We start from the raw sequence: 16144 nt of genomic DNA on the forward strand, positions 1-16144 counted from the left end.
TGTTGTTGTCTCTGCTTGGGACACGTCTTCCTTCTTAGTGTGGCTAATTCATCATCCTTCACACCTCTGCTGGGACATTATATCCTTCAGAAAGAGTTTAATGATGCCCCAAGTCTGGGCTGGTCCTCTTGTCTGGGTAGTACAGCATGAGTTCTACTCTTAATATAGTACTTAGCATATTGAGCCAAGTGCTTATGCACTTGTCCATCTATCAGACATGTGCACTTGTCCATCTATCAGACAGGACTGTAAGCTCTTTGAGGGCCAGAATTGAATCTTGTCCATTACCATTTTCCCAGCATCATGCCTGGTATGTGGTAGGCACTTCTCAAATGTTTGTTGGATGAATAGACAAAAGATGAGAGGTGGGCAGTGGGCTGTGTGGAGGGGATGGCTGGGGGTGGAAGTCTACGGGCAGATCACACAGGGCTTGTATGCCATGTTAAGGAGCTTGGGCTATTTCTGGGAGGCAATGGGGAGCTACTGAAGGATATGAGCTGGGAGGAACCACAATCAGTTTTTTATGTGAGAAAGGCCTTTCTAGCAGCATCATGATGAATGAGTTGGATGGAGACATGAGTGGGAACAGAAAGACCAGGAAGGACCTATAATGAACTGATGAAATGGGGGAACTGAGGGTGGGTGAGACCTGGGGAACAACAGATGGCAGGGTTCACTTTGGTCAGGGGAGGGTGCCTCTGAGCACAAGGCTATTCCTGGTGGTGGGGGGAAGTGGGCAGTGAGCCGGCTGGCACTTGTTTTTGGAGCCTTTGATACCTCTCCTATGCCCTGCAGAACTGTCAGTCCCTCCAGGGAAGGCTGGGCCCTCTTTCCTCAGTGCCTTCCCTGTGCCCAGGACATCAGACTCTGCCCTACCTCAGCTCGGCAGGCTGTGATCTGGTGGAGTCTAGGAGGCAACTCCCCCAACCCCAGTGTGATCCAGAAGGAGAGGCCAGAGGCCCTATGAGGTGAGCTTGACAAGTTTATTGAAAACCCAGGAACACAAAGAGCAGTGCACACAGGCAGCCCACCCCACCCAACCCCTAGGCCTCCTTGGAGCTCGCAGACACAACCCTGCAGTGGACAGGGCTGGGCCTCACACCACGAGCAGGGGCAGGAGTACAGGGAGCATTGCAGAGCCCGCATGTCCGCCTGCACCCCACCTCCTGGACTCGCATGCCAGAGTTACACCAACAACCCAGGAAGAGAAACAGCCAGACAGAAGCCACTGGGAGAAAAGCCATCTCAGGGTTTAGGGAGCCTGGGGCCACCAAGGACTGGGATCCCCTTGATCAGGCAGAGAAGGAAAGAACCTTCTCCTACCAGGGAAAGGAAGAAGAAGGAGTGAAGGATGTGGAGTTAAGGATGCCCGCAGTGTGGACGGTCAACTCTATTCTCCAAATTAACCCGAAGCCACGGGTGGTGAGGGCACTGGGCGGATTGTTGTTATTGCACTGAATGTGCATTTCTCCAGGCTGTTGCTGACAGGCAGAGGAGTGATCCAAAGCACAGAAATTGGGAGGCAGGGAGAAGCCAGCTTGGCTGAACTGCTAATGGAGCATCTACATGGCAGAAAAATCCTCCAAGAGGACATGGGGCCAGGCAGAACAGCCGGGGGAGTGCTAAGGGGTGGCATCCTGGCAGGAAGTAGAGCTGGAGACCCTCGAGCCCAGAGCCCACGAACCCTGGGGGCAGAAGCAGGAGCCGTGGAGCTGGTTCTTCTCTGGGCAGCAGCTGTCTGGGGCTGGGCTCTCAGTACTTGGTCCGGCAGGAGGTGGTGGTGGACACGAAGCGGACGCTGGAGCTGCGGCCGCCGCTGCAGCTGCTGAAGCTCCCCTGGGTGGGCAGGGGGCAGGGGACGCTGGGAACACAGGCCTCGCTGATGAGCACGGAGCCACTCCTTGTGCCAGTGCTCAGCAGGTCCCCAGTGGCTGGGGCGACCCGGGTTCCACCCCGGCTGGGGCCACAGGAAGCCAGGACCCCACTGGTGGCACAGACGCTGCTGCTGCCTGAGAAGGTGACCCCGCCGCGGGAGAGGGTGGAGCCGGCAACCAAAGGCTCAGGCCCGCACACCAGGCCGCCCCGGGAGCTGCTGACGGCTGCAGAGAAAGAAAGCATCAGGGAGGCTGCTGACACCAGGGCCCTCCACCTCCATGCTACCCCTGGGCTGCACCTTCCGGTCTGGTGGGGAGGGAATGGGGTCAGGGTTGTGGCATCTGGGGAAGTGGTCCCTATTGTCTACACAGTCAGTATATACTTTTTCCCTCTCTGGATGGCTCAAAGACTGTGACTACATTAAAATCAAACATCCAGATGAAAATGACGACTTCATCCAATTCCCCAGATGTTTGCACACATCCATAGATTGACTGTCATTTATATACGGCTAAAGTCAAGTTGGGTTGTGAGATGTAGGTAGTGAGCTGGATTATCCAGACAGCTGGAACAGTAGCTTCCATAAAGCCATGGGCCTTTTCTCTTCCAGTTGTATTATGCCCCTTGGTGGTCTCCACATTTCCCCTAGCCCAGCACACAGGAAACCCCTCCAACACTAGTCCCTTGTCGCCTCTCTCCTGACCCACTGGTGGCTGTGCTCTGTAGCCCTCTGCTCTCCCTTGGACACAACTCCATGCCTCAGGACTCGAATCCACAGAAAAGCTTGCTAGACCAGCCCCATCCATGGAGGGGTACACGCTTTCCTGCCCTTTCATCTTACCCAGAATCCTTCCTGCCATCCATGATGTTCACTCAAGGTTGATCTGCAGAAAACCATTGCCTGCGGCTTCCCCTGCCCACTCACCACCTCCATGGGAGTGGGAAGGGACACTCTCTTCCAAGTACATGTAGCTCTGACTGTCTGACCCACCCAGTTTAGCACTCGGTTCCACTACACGTCAGTGTTCATTTGTGTTTTTGGAGTCAGAAATCTGGGTTTGAAATCTGGTTCGCTTTGTGAGTTCTGGCAAATCATGTACTTTCTCTGAATGGGCAAAACAGGGATGCCAATATCTGCTCTTCTCCCCAGGGATCCTTCCAGGGTTAGGTTGATGGTGGCTAGGACTCACCTTCTCAAGAAGATTCTATTTCTAGAGAGCGTGGGCTGGGTCTTGCCTTGCCAGTGTCCCCAGCCTGCCACGCCCAGCACACTGCCCTGCATGCTTTGGGTACAACCCATGCTTCTGCTGCAGCAGTGGGGAGACTTCCATTTGGCCTTGTTGTGCTCCCTGCCATCAGGGGATGAGTCTCCCCTGGCAGAGGACTTCCCATTCCTTCTAAGTCCCCTAGATGGTTCCCTTGAAGGACAAGGCCGATCAAAGCAAAAAAGCTGGCTGCCTTCCACTTTGGAGGACTTGCAAACATTTATGAATGTTTTGCTCTGGGGAAGGCAGACTCTGGGGAGATCTCAGACCTCAGCTAAGAAGGTGCTCCCCATCCAGGACTGGATGATCCCAGCTCCCCTGACTGTTGTGGCCAGACCGGCCATCTCGGACGCCTCCTGACCCCAGTGTGGGCCTGAGTTTAAAGGAAGTTTGAAGAGGAAAGAAATGTGTGAAGAGGAAAAAACAAGTTTCTTACATATGTTTACTGGTCCAACACCTTCACAGAGCCTGGAAAGGGAAAGAAACAAATCATTTCACATGCACTGTTGTTTCCTGAAAACCTATTTGCCATAAAAAGGGCTTTCTTGTCTGAGTAGATCTGTGGAGCAGTAGTTCTCACCCCTGGTTATACACACATCTGGGGAGTGTTGCAAAAACTACACGTTCCTAGACCCTATCCCAAAACCATTAGATTAAAATATTTAAGGAAATTTATCATTAGTAGTAATTTTAGCAAAATTACTAATGATTCTGGTGCAGCTTGTCTAGACTTGCATTTGAGAATCACAGGTCTAGAGCCTTCTTCTAATTCCCTGACAAGGGCAATGCAACTAATGTTTGCAGAGAAGGTATTGTCATCTTTAAAGACAATTTCTGCAGTTCTTCACTGTCCCTTTCTCTTCCTTAGTCTTTCTAGATGCCTAAGTCTGACTTCACTCTCCTGCTGGACTGAGAGCACTCACCGGCTCTCCTCGCCCTCCAACAGGCGCCTGTAGGTGGCGATCTCGATGTCCAGGCCCAGCTTGGCATTCATCAGCTCCTGGTACTCGCGCAGCTGCCGCGCCATGTCCTGCTTGGCCTGCTGCAGGGCACACTCCAGATCTGCCAGCTTGCATTTGGCGTCATTGAGGGTCGCCTCGCCCTGCTGCTCAACCTCGGCCACTGCAGCCTCCAACTTGGCACGCTGCAGGGAAGGCAGTTTGCAGGTAGGCTTTGGCAGTGCCAGGGCATCCCCAGGTTGGGTTAGAAACGCTGCCCCTCTTAGTAGGAACATAGCCTGGTGCCAAGGCAGGGATGGACCCCATGGTGGCTGCTTTCCCAGGCACTGGAGATCCTATAGTTTGATGTCACTATGGGGTAGGGCATTGCTCTTGTTTCCATCCCCACTGACTTTGTCACTCCTGATTTCAGCTGCCCCAGAGCCATGGCATCTAGAGGGTAAGCTTATTCTTTCTGTACCACCTTCCCTGCTGGGTCTGCTCTAGCCCTTTACTTCTATGTGGGAAGCTCTCCTTCACTTTCATAATTTTATCCTCCAGAAAGCCTTCCTGGACTGATCCCTCCATTCCTCGGTTTCTGGGTCTTGATGGTCTCCCTCACCTCATTAGACTTGGGGGTTCCCAAAGCCTGAGGCCCTGGTTCTCCCTCATCTGAGGCTTTCCCCCCTTTCCTTTGCCCACCTGAGCCTTGGCGTGCTCAATCTCTGCCTTAAGCCTCTGGATCAGGCGGGTCAGTTCGTTGATCTCGTTCCGTATGTTGCGCAGGTTGTCACAGTGTTGGCCAGCTGTCACCTGCATCTCTTCATACTGGGGAGATAGGAGGGTATTTTGAGGGTTCAAAGGTCAGGTCAAGATCACAGGCCCCACTGAGTTGGGGGCCTCAAACCTCCCTGGGCCTGATCTGTTATATATGAGTCTTATCCCCAGAGCTGCCTACACCCCTTCCCCAGCCTCCACTGCCCACCTTGGTCTGGTACCAGGCCTCAGCATCAGCCCGGCTGCGCCTGGCCACCTCCTCATACTGGGCCTTGACCTCAGCAATGATCCCATCAAGGTTCAGGTCACGGCTGTTGTCCATCTTCACAATGACCGACGTCTCTGAGATATGCGACTGCAGCAACTGGATTTCCTGTGTTGGAGGATTGGGGAGACAGATGTGCTTAGAGTCTCATTTTGTAGCTGGGACTCTGCTACAGGGTGCCCAGGAAGTGGTATCGGGGCAGAGAGCATCACTCATTGGTTCATAAAAAAGCAAGACCATCTAAATTGATGATAAAGAAAAAGACATGTCTGAGAACCATCTCAGGCTGACTTTAGAACTCTTGTGATCTACTCAGAGACATCCCTTTAACACACTACTTTGCTCAGTGAGTATTAAAACCACGGGGACCTAAGAATGTGGTGGAAGAAAGTGGGAGCCACTCTAGGGCTTAAACTTTTCTTAAATTATCTACAAAGTGGCTGGACTGGTCACAGACCATTGAGAGCTGACAATATTTTAGCACATGGTGGTCTAGGAATTCCTATATCCCAAGCCCTTAATAGAAGAACCAAGGGGCTTGGGACTGGCCTGCAAAGAGAGTTCCAGAGGAGGCTTTCCTCAGCCTCTTCACTTAGAGCTAGCAATTCAGCTCTGGCTGGGCCTATACCAGACTGGACAGATTGCTTATGAAGCAAAAGACAGCTGGTTTGGCTAATTAGGTCAAACACATTTTTTCTTACCTCTCCTGGCAAATCAATTTTTCAGTCTTCTGGTCAGTACACAGGAAGTGACATTTCTAGATCCCAGTCTTTAAATTGGTAAATAAGGAGTTGGATCATAGATCCAAGGAGTTTGACTTGCATCAGGCTGCTGAAAAGCCTGCTCACCTTCCTTTCCCCATTTGAAGATATATTGGCATATATAGCATACAGATTTGAGCGAGAGGAAAGATATGTGATAGCAAATGTTTGAAAATATGCTAGCCCAGACTAAGCATTCAGGGAGTCCAGGCCAAGCATTGATCTCCTTGGGTGCCCTAGAGAAGATGAGCCCTCACCTCCATGTAAAGCGTTTTTAGAAAGTCAATTTCCTGAGTTAGGGTATCCACGTTGGCCTTGAGATCAGACTTATTCATGAAAGCTGCATCCACATCCTGTATAAAACAGAGAAGGATAAATACTCATCACCCGGGCATTGTTTCACCTTCCCACCCGTGTCTGGAGATGGGTGCAAAGAGGCAGCCACTTCCCATAGATAGTAAGGTTGCTGGGTAGAAGTAAAGCTCAGCAACTTTTGCTAATTTCCCTATTACAATGCCAACATTCCCCCAGGGGCTGCTGGACATTTTCTGGTGTTCAGTTAGAGGCAAAGAAAATCTAGATAATCCAAGATACTTAGGTCACCTTTTCATACTTCTGCTCTCATGTGACCCAATCCTAAAGAATCTGAGGCTGAACCTGAACTTTGTAGGAAATCTCTTGTTATCTCTGAGGTTCCACTGTCTCCACTGTCTTGGTGTGAGTAGTCCCAGACTCCACGGGGCTGCCTGAGCAGTTTCCTGGGGAGTCTTGAGAACATTTGCCAGTCCAGAGGAGAAGTTGGCCTGGCCTGTGGTTCCCCCTTACCTTCTTCAGAGCCACAAACTCATTCTCAGCATTGGCCCGACATACCACTTCCTCTTCATACCTGATGATAAAGGTTAAGAGGGTGAGTTCTTACTCTGAACTGAGAGGCAGTTACTCCCAACTCCCCAGTGAACCTCGCAAGATCTCTCAGTCCGTGCAGGATCATGGTTCCCTATTGCAATCTGAATGCTATAACATCGTCCCCTCTGTCTCATCTTTATGACCTCTCATAAGCCAGTGCCTCTCAGTTTCTCCAAATCCCTTCCACTTTCTTAATGTGGGTTTGGGATCTGAAAACCTGGTCTATTGCTATGTTCCTCTGACAGAAATAATGTAGGATCACTGCACTTGACTATACAGCAAGTAGGGTCCAACTGAAAAAGATACTGAACATGGGCACCTTTTTCCTCAGGAGGGCCTCCTCCTCTCTGTTCACATATCACTACCCACCCCTGCCTCCCCAGGCTTGATGTGGTAACCAGCATTCAACCCTGATCCTTCCAGCTGCTCTCATCTAAGCTTGGCGGCTGATTCTGGGGCCAGCCCAGGCCTGTCATTGGTCCGTGCAGCTCAGATGTCACTCACTTCTTCTTGAAGCCCTCTAGGACATCCTGCAGGTGGTTCCTCTCAGCCTGGAGCCGGGCCTGATCGCTGACCAGCGCCTCCAACTGCCTCCGAAGGTTGGTGATGTAGCTCTCGAAGAGTGGCTCCAGGTTGCTCCTGACACATTTCTGCTCTTGGAGGAAGCTCCACTTGGTCTCTAGGAGCTTATTCTGCTGCTCTAGGAACCGCACCTAAATCCACAGGGCACAGAAATGGCATTTGAAATGCTTGATAGAGTTCATGCCTTGACCAAGTTCTTGAGATGGCCAGTGATGACTTGACCACATGTCGACAGGATTCTCTCCTCTGCTGAGTTTCATTCCTCCACTAACTCAGCAGAAGCTGGAAGGGCAGGTTGTGACTCCCTCCTTGTGCTCAGCTAGGCCTAGTTACCAATATGGGGTTTTGAACCATAGCACTTCGGTACCATTCCCCTAACCAATCTCTAAGAAAGCTGTACACTGGTACATCAGGAAGTTGGAAGGGTTGATTCTATTTAAGCTGGGGTTTGCCTATATCTGAAAACTGATGCCAGGCATCCCTGGCAGAAATGAGGAGCAGAGTAAACTACATTTGGGGTGGGATATGGTACTAGGAGGTAGGAATTCTCAGATTGTAAGTCCTATCCAACATCGCAGATATTCCATGGCTGAGATGTGTAGAGCTGGAAGAGAACTTACAGACCCTTTACCCCAGCCCCTCATTTTAGAGAGGAAGAACCCAAAACTTACAGAGGTTCTCCTCCATTCTCAGACATAACCATTCCATCTCCACATAGACATGGTGTGTGGGATGTCAGTTCTTTTAGGTTATCCACATTACTGTTCCCACTCATCTGCCTGGAGGCCAGTGACTACCAGTGGTCATTCCCTACAATTTCCCTGAATCTAGGCAACTTGGCCGAATTTTGATACCCTATGTGGGGGTATGAATTCTTCTTCTTTTTTTAATTACTCAACTCCATTCTCCACTTTTCTAAGCCTGAACAGATGTGGCCACTCAGCCTCAGAAACTATGAAAACTTCATAAGGAACAAAAGGATCTCAAAGAATAAAACCTCTTAAACATATACCAGCCAACACCTGGCTAAAGTCCCAGTGTTTCCAGCCTGTTTCACAGACATTTCTAAGTGACCAAATGCAACATCTTAGTTTGCCGAGATGCCCTCGAGTTTGGCTGGATGCTCCTCTGTCCTCCAGAAGATGTCACCACTGTCTGAGTCTATCCCACCATGCAGCTCGTCCTCTGGCTTGGCCTTGCTCTGCAGCAGAGCAACCCAGAAAGCATACCACAATGCCTGAGGCAGGCACTTGAAAGATCTGAAGTCAAGGTCAAGTCCCCAGAACTGGGCCAGTTCTTTTCAAGGGAAAGAGCACTCTAGTGCATTTTGGCTGTAATATTCCTAGACCCAGAGATTCAGCTATCATAGGTACCTTGTCAATGAAGGAGGCAAACTTGTTGTTGAGGGTCTTGATTTGCTCCTTCTCATCCTTCTTCACCCTCTGGGCATTGGGGTCAATCTCCAGGTTGAGGGGGGTCAGTAGGCTTTTGTTCACAGTCACAGCTGTGATAGATGGGGCTGCTGGGACTCCAACCCCTCCAACTCTGTAACCAAAGCCAGGGCCACCAAGGCCATAGCCAATGCCACTGCCAGCTCCAAAGCCCAGACCGACACAGCTGTCAGCCCTAGGCCCCAGACCAACACCTCTCCCATCACCAAAACCCATCCTACAGCCAGCACCAAAGCCGACTCCACAGCGGACGGGCCGAGAGCCTACAGCTGCTATTCGGGGTGAGTACGATCCAAAGGAGATGACGCTCCGACTACCAAAGCTGCCAAGGCCCCGGAAGCTGGGCCCACTCCAACAGGAGACAGAGTTGGCCCGGAAGCGGTTCAGGTTCTGTGGTGTCATTGCTGAACAAGAGCTGAAGTTGCCCACCCGGTGACCAGAGCTGACTCGGTAGGAGCGGCAAGACATGATGGCTTCCTGGTTGGGAGTGAAAGAGCGAGTGTAGAATGGGCAAGCTGAAGCTAGGAGTCCCTCTGCTTCCTAGGCCAGTGGATCCCTTGCACCCCTTTTATGTGTGTGGTGATCTGAGGTTTGGCCCCATAAAAACGAAAAAATCCATTTGCAGGCATTTATGAGCTTGGGTAGTTAGCAGAAACTCTGCATGCCTATAACCTCCTTGACAATGAGCTAACTCAGACACACCTAGTCTCATCGGGATGAGGGCTGTAACAGCAAACCAATAAACATTAAAAACACATAAACACATAAACATTATAGTCCTATTTTTCCCTGTAAGTCTACCACAATTGCCATTAAGGGGACATTAATTTGCTTTGGTCATAAATGCAATAGGTTTTTTCACTGTAAGTGTGGCTAACCACCAGAAAGTTAGGATGGTGACAGCTCCAGCAAGAGGCTCACATGGGATGCATCCATGAAGATATAACCCCCTAAAGAGGTGGGAGTGTGTGCACATCTCCAAGTAAGAAGTGATATGGAGAAAATACAGTTTGTTGCATTTCTGTAAATCAGTTAAATCATCAAAAAACCTTCTGCCATGTTTTATCCGATATGGCTGTTTAGTATACAAGAGTTGAATCTACAGTAAAGCTCATTTGGGCTAGTGTAGACACATCTGTGATTTGAGACACTCAGAGATATTCATTCATTCAACAGTTTTAGAGTGCCTGCTACATATCCAGCAGTGTGCTTGGTGCTGAGGGTACAGAGATTACAAAGACAGTCTCTATCTTCATGGTAGTAGGGGAAGATTTATCTTTAAATTTTTTTTTTTTTTAGAGACAGGATCTAGTTGCCCAGGCTGGTCTTGAACTCCTGGGCTCAAGTGATCCTCCCGCCTCTGCCTCCCAGGTAGCTGGGACTACAGGCATGCAACACCATGCACAGTAGAACGTTTATCTTGAGGACTTCCAGCAGTCAACACTTTGTGGCATGATTTGAGGCCAAAGCATTGGAAAGTTTCTGTATAGAAAGTTAACTACATGATTTTTAGCCCCCAAATATACCATAGGTGTGATTTATGGGCCTGTCCATTTAGGTTCCTTGAATTATTGATGAATCTTTGGTTAGGATAGAGAGACACAAAGCAATATACCTCTGGATAGAAAAGGAAAAGTTCTCAGCAACTGAATATTATCATTGTTAGCAATATTGCAGCCCTTTTAGGACCCTGAGCCAGGCTGGTGTTTACCTTTTCTATTCTAGTGCATCCTCTGCCCAGGGGAAGTCATGTTTGACTGGACGCTTGAGATTCTTTGGGGTGCTTGGAATTCTACTTGGAAGGGGATGTATGCTTTTGACCAGAAGCATCCAGCTCATTTGTGCAGTATTTTCTTTTTCCAGCTATCAGCTGTATGTCTAAGGGGGAAATGAAGCAGAAAAACAATAAGAAGCGCGTACTTCTCGTCAAGACCACCATTGGCCTGCATGTTAAATTCAATGGTCTGTCCTCAGCCCTCACTTTCTTCACATAGCTGACCATGCCCTTTCTCTTGAAACACGTTCTTCTTTCGATTTTCAGGCACTACACTCTCTCGATTTCTTGCCACACTCTTTTCAGTCTTCTAAGCCAGTTCCTCCTCATATCCCCAACCTCTAGACACTGCAGAGTCTCTGGCTCAATCCTTGGGTATCTATTCTCTTCTTTAGACTCAATGCCTTGGTGATATTTTACAGACTCATGACTTTAAATACCATCTATTCATTCATGACTGCCAAGGCACATCTCTATCCCAGACCTCCCTACCCCTAAACACCACACATATATTTTAACCGACATCTCTATTTGGATATCAGATAGGCATCTCAAACTTAATACAGTCCCTTGGTATCCCCAGGTAGTTGGTTCCAGGACCTCCTGTGGATACCAAAATCCATGGATGTTCGTCGAGCCTCTGATATACAATGGTGTAGTATTTGCATGTAACCCACACACATCCTCCTGTATACTCGAAATCATCACTAGATTATAATACCTAATACAATGTAAATGTTATATAAATAGTTGTTATACTCTATTGACAAGAAAAAAGTCTACTTGTTCAGCACAGATGCAATTTTTTTTAATAGTTTCAATCTGCAGTTGGTTGAATCCACAAAGGTGGGAGCCACAGATACAGAGGGCTGACTTTATGACCAAAACTGTTCTCCTAATTGTTCCTACTAAATATGTTCCACTTGCCAACATCACTATCTCTGCAATAGTTCATGCCAGAAATCTTGGAGTCATCCTTTTGTCCTGTTTTTTATTTCCCTTTTCCCACATTCAATTCATTGACAAATTCTCCCTTCAAAATATATCCAGACTCCTACTCCTTCTCACCATCCTGCCGCTCCCATGCTGGCCCAGGCCCATCTCTTCCCACAGGATCTTTTGAACTACACTCCCAGCTGGTCTCCCAGCTTCCTCCCTTGCCCCTTCAGACTTTTCTTAGCAGCACAGAATGATCCTTTAAAAACATGTCAGATCATGCCATTTCCGTGCCCAGACTCCTCCCATGGTTTCCCACCCACTCAGAGTCAATGCCCTGTAAGACACTATGCAGTGTGCCTCCCTCTTCCCTGACCTCATCCCCTCCACCTGTCTTGCTGCCCACTCTGTTGCAGCCACTTGGGCATCCTGGCTGTCCATCAAACAGGCAGAACGACTTACCCCCTTGCTGTTTTCTCTGCTGGGAACCTTTTTCCTCAAATAGCTGCATGGTCAGGTCCCTCGACTCTTCCAGGGCTTTGTTCATATGTCATCCTTTCAGCTTCTGTTGAAAACTCCCTGTCCTCCCTGTACGCCTGCCCCGCTTCCTTGTCACCTTAGCATTTACAGCCATCTGAGATCCTCTGCTTGGCTGGATTTGCCTGTTGTTGTCGTTGACTTGCACTGGCTGGAGCAAAGCTTTAGGAGGCGGACACTGCTGTGCATTTTGCTCTCTTAGGGGTCCCCAGGACTCAGAGTGGGACACATGGTGGGCATTCTGTATAGTTTCGTTGAGTGAATGGAAGAGGCTGCAAAGATTAAAAGCAGGAGGAGAAAGAAACAGGAAGTATGAAGAATAGGAATTTGGGCATTTGATTTTGCAGATATTTCAGGAAAAAGAGACTCCAAGTTCCCAAATGGACAGGAATGGCCCAGGAGGGGATGGTGGTGCAGAAACTCAAGAGCTCACAGGAGAACCAATCCAGTTTGTCCCCCAGTTCCAGCCTCTTGGGGTTTGAGCCAGGCTGCTTGAACGAAAGGGCATCCCACTCCTCTGAGGCCAGGCGAGGGGTTCCAGGAGATTGGGGCAGGGGGACCAGAGGCTGTCTGGTGGAGGTGAAAGGGGAAGGGAGTGGGAGGGATGGCCTGCCTAGAGAACCCTGGTGGGGACCCAGAAGATGATATTGATTTTAGAGTCAGATGGACCTGGGTGAAACTCAGATTTGTCACTGACTAGCAGTACCGTCTTGGATAGTGCTATACCAAGGGCAGGGTGGTGGCCAGGTTCTGCTGCAGGTGCAGGCACTAGGGGAACTTATCTGCAGAGAACTTTAAAACCAAATACAACCAGCTTATTAACAATTTTCAGCATGCATTGGCCATTCTAAATAATGATAGTAGTCCCTTCCACCCCTATGGTATACCAATGACCTTGGGGAAATTGTTTAACCTCTAAGCCTCAGTTTCCTCATGTTAATATGGAATATTCCCTGTTTCATAGTATGATGAGGATTGACTAGGAAGTGCCTGGGATGTGCACTGTGCAGTGCCTGGAAGCTGCTACTGTACTGCATTCTTTTCCCTTGCTCTTTCCTCCCTCACTTCCTCCCTTTTCTTCTCTGTTTTGCACAATCCTCCCTTCACTTCTACACAGTCATCCCTGTTCCCATCCACACCTGCCTCCTTCCCGCTCCAGTGGCAGAGGCATTCATACCCCATTAGCCATTCCTGTCCCATGTCCCAGCTTCCCTCAACCCTGATCAGGCTGGGTGGCGTAGGGGTAATTGTAATTGGGACCAGTCAAGCATAGTCCCTGCTCTGTGATGAACTGTCGCCATCAGCAGTTTGCAGTTTGGACGCATTATTTCGCCAGACGATGCATAACACAACCCTCAGTCATTTTTTAGGGGGTGGCAGGTGGGGAGAGGGGGCGGAATTGCCCTGGCAACTTTGGGCGGGAGGTTTTGCTGCTGCAACAGTTTCTTCTTGCTGTTGTCAGTCAGCCTGAGTGTAACTCCAGAGACCTGCGGGCTGAGCCCAGGCTCTGTGGCTGCATTACCATGCCTGGCTGCTGGGTCATCAGGATCCTATCTGTGGAGCAGGGAGGAGGCAGAAACGCTGAGCAGAGGAAAGGGAGGGGAAGGGCTGCCTGAGGGAGGGGGACATCCTGGTTGGCCATGCAGGTTCTGGGAACCCTGTTTGCACTGTGGCTGGGTGTGTGTGTGGGAAAGGGGATGACAGGGGAAGCCCAGATTCTGAGAAGGCTTCAGAGGGCTTCTGTTTAGCCTGGGGATGAGTTTGTGCTGGAGAGAGGCACTGGCTGAAGAAGTTTTCATGCTGAGACCTGCTCCTGCTGGGAAAGGAAGCTTCAGAGTCCCCCCAGCAGGGGCGGGTATGGGGGCAGGGGTTGTGTGTGAGAGGCTAGGTCCACCCTTGCCAGTACCTCCTCCTCTCTCCCCTCTCTGATGAATGAGCACACCTCCCCACGGGAGATAAAGCACCCCCTTCTTAGTTTCTACCCACCCCTCGCACTTTTTCCAGGAAGGATGGTTTTTTCAGGTTTAATGCAATGTCTCACATGGCCCACATGGCTGTCACCTGTCCAGACTGAAAATGTTGCTCCTGGTAGACAGCTAGTTCAGTTTGTTCAGCACACCTTTATTGGTTGATAATGTGTGCCTGGCATTGCACTTAGGTGCTAGGATGGCTAGGACAGCCTCTTCCAGGTTCAGTGACCCCAAGTGCCCCCTCCTCTGCTCAGGATGCCATTTCTAGAGCCATTTTCCTAATTCAAGCCCCTGCCAGGATTCTTCCTGGGCACTTGGCAACCCTGGCTGGAGCGTAGCAATCGTGGGTGGACCTGGGACCACAGATGTGACTGGTGTGAGTAAGGGCCATTAGGGGCAGAGTCACCCAAGGGAGGGGCCAAAGGAACAAGGAGGGGCTGTGTGGGAGGGAGAGAAACTCTGGTGAGCACTTGAGAGCTTCAGGAGGAAGAGGGCTAGGAAATGGGAGACTTTCTGTGGAGACAGACACAGAAACACAGAGCTCCACTTCAGGTCCGCCAGCCTCCCTAGGCCTCTCTGGGTTGTTCCCCATCCTATCCTCACTGGCACACTCTGGAGGGGCTGGGGTTAGGAGACTCCAGGCCAAGCCGAGTGCAGTGAAGCTCTGGCTTCATGCAGACGGTTCTCTTTCTCACCAGGGCAGGGGGCCAGGGCCTGTTCCTACTGTATTCCGGCACCCGTTGCAGGGCTGACCCCAGAAGACACTCAGGAGGTGTTTGCTGTGTTGAATGGAATGCAGACATCCCAGCCACCACCAGGAGGCACTTCTGTCCTGCCTGTTTTGAATGTCTCCTCTCCTGGGGAGGAAGGGGGAATGGGGACACAGCTGCACGATGCTGGGGAGTCCCTGGTGGGTGTCCTGGAGGGGGTGCCCTGGTCTCTGTGCTCACATCCAGGGCTGAGCGCGGGAGCACACTCCTGGGATGAGCAGTGCTTATGGGATGGCTCCAGGCAGCCTCCCTGCCCAGCAGACACTTATCAGGGGCCAGGCACTCTGGAACCAAAATCCCAAGGGGGTGGTCACCAGGCCCCGAGCCTGCCTCACCGCAGTGGGGGGAGTCTTCCTTCTCTCTCCTCCTTCATTCTTAGCTCAGTCCCAACACCAAGGTGGGCTGTGTCCTGGGCCTCGGGCAGCCATCTGTGAGATGGGGTGGCCAGTCTCCTTGGAATCTGTTTGCTGACTATGGGGCGGAGGGTCCCTGTGGCTCTAGGGTGCTCTGAGTTAGTCCTCAGCAGGGAGTGGAGCTGGATCCAGGCCCAGGTCCAGAGAGACGAGGCTTCAAGTGGGAACAAGGCTCTCAGATCCATCATTTCCTTCTCTCCTTCCCGGCAGGTGGATGTGCATCCCCGGAATCACACTCACAGGCCCCAGCCATGTGCTGCATGCCCAGCTGGCAGCTGTGATGCCCCAGCCTGGAGCCTGCTGCCGGCATCCTGCCCAGACAGTCCTGTGGGCCTCTAGGGCTCAGGCTTGCCTGCCCCTCCTCCTGGGAGCCTCCAGAGCCTCAGGACTAAGGTGGGACCCTCAGTTCTGTCCCCATGGCCTTCTGCTCTGCCACCATCACAACAGTCCTCCCAGCTGTAATTTTGTGTCCCCGGTCTGTATTTCCTGGTAGGCTGTAAGCCCATGGGGCGTGCGGCCGAGGCCCCATTTAAAAAAAATAGCCTTACTGAGATATAATTCCTATTACTGTATAATTCATTCATTTAAAATGTAAGAGTCAATGGCTTTTAGAATGTGCAACCATCAATACAGCCAATTTTAGAACATTTTCATCACCCCAGAAGAAACCTTTATTTTTTACCAAAAAATATGTTTTTTAAGCGACAAGGTCTTGCTCTGTCACCCAGGCTGGAGTGCAGTGGTGTGATTATAGCTCACTGCAGCCTTGAACTTCTGGGCTCAAGTGATCCTCCTGCTTCAGCTTCCCAAGTAGCTGGTACTGCAGGTGCAGCCACCACACCGGGCTAAAGAAACCTTTAGCTGTGGCTCCTATGACTCCCCTAAGCTCTGTCTTCTCCTCCTTCCAGCCCTAAGCAGCCACAG

The 16144-nt window shown here is 50.5% G+C and overlaps 1 protein-coding gene across 1 annotated transcript; it reads right to left on the reverse strand.

Moving 5' to 3' along the window:
- Positions 1-1467: 1467 nt before the first annotated feature.
- Positions 1468-9355, reverse strand: KRT84 (keratin 84). Its single transcript, XM_054444945.1, has 9 exons — positions 8743-9355; positions 7292-7500; positions 6707-6767; positions 6139-6234; positions 5064-5228; positions 4781-4906; positions 4064-4284; positions 3577-3608; positions 1468-2099 (listed from the first exon to the last, which is right to left on the reverse strand). Exons 1-9 carry the CDS (start codon positions 9286-9288, stop codon positions 1753-1755), a joined length of 1803 nt encoding a protein of 600 aa, XP_054300920.1. The 5' UTR covers positions 9289-9355; the 3' UTR covers positions 1468-1752.
- Positions 9356-16144: the final 6789 nt, after the last annotated feature.

Source organism: Pongo pygmaeus, chromosome 10 (assembly GCF_028885625.2).
Source record: "Pongo pygmaeus isolate AG05252 chromosome 10, NHGRI_mPonPyg2-v2.0_pri, whole genome shotgun sequence".
Taxonomy (NCBI): domain Eukaryota; kingdom Metazoa; phylum Chordata; class Mammalia; order Primates; family Hominidae; genus Pongo; species Pongo pygmaeus.

Excerpts from the sequence above, each read along its gene's own strand:
- KRT84 (XM_054444945.1), bottom strand. The coding sequence starts at position 9,288 with ATGTCTTGCCGCTCCTACCGAGTCAGCTCTGGTCACCGGGTGGGCAAC. Across the intron at positions 6,768-7,291 it reads CTAGAGGGCTTCAAGAAGAA|GTATGAAGAGGAAGTGGTAT; the intron begins GTGAGTGACATC and ends CTTTATCATCAG. Across the intron at positions 4,907-5,063 it reads AGGCCTGGTACCAGACCAAG|TATGAAGAGATGCAGGTGAC; the intron begins GTGGGCAGTGGA and ends CTATCTCCCCAG.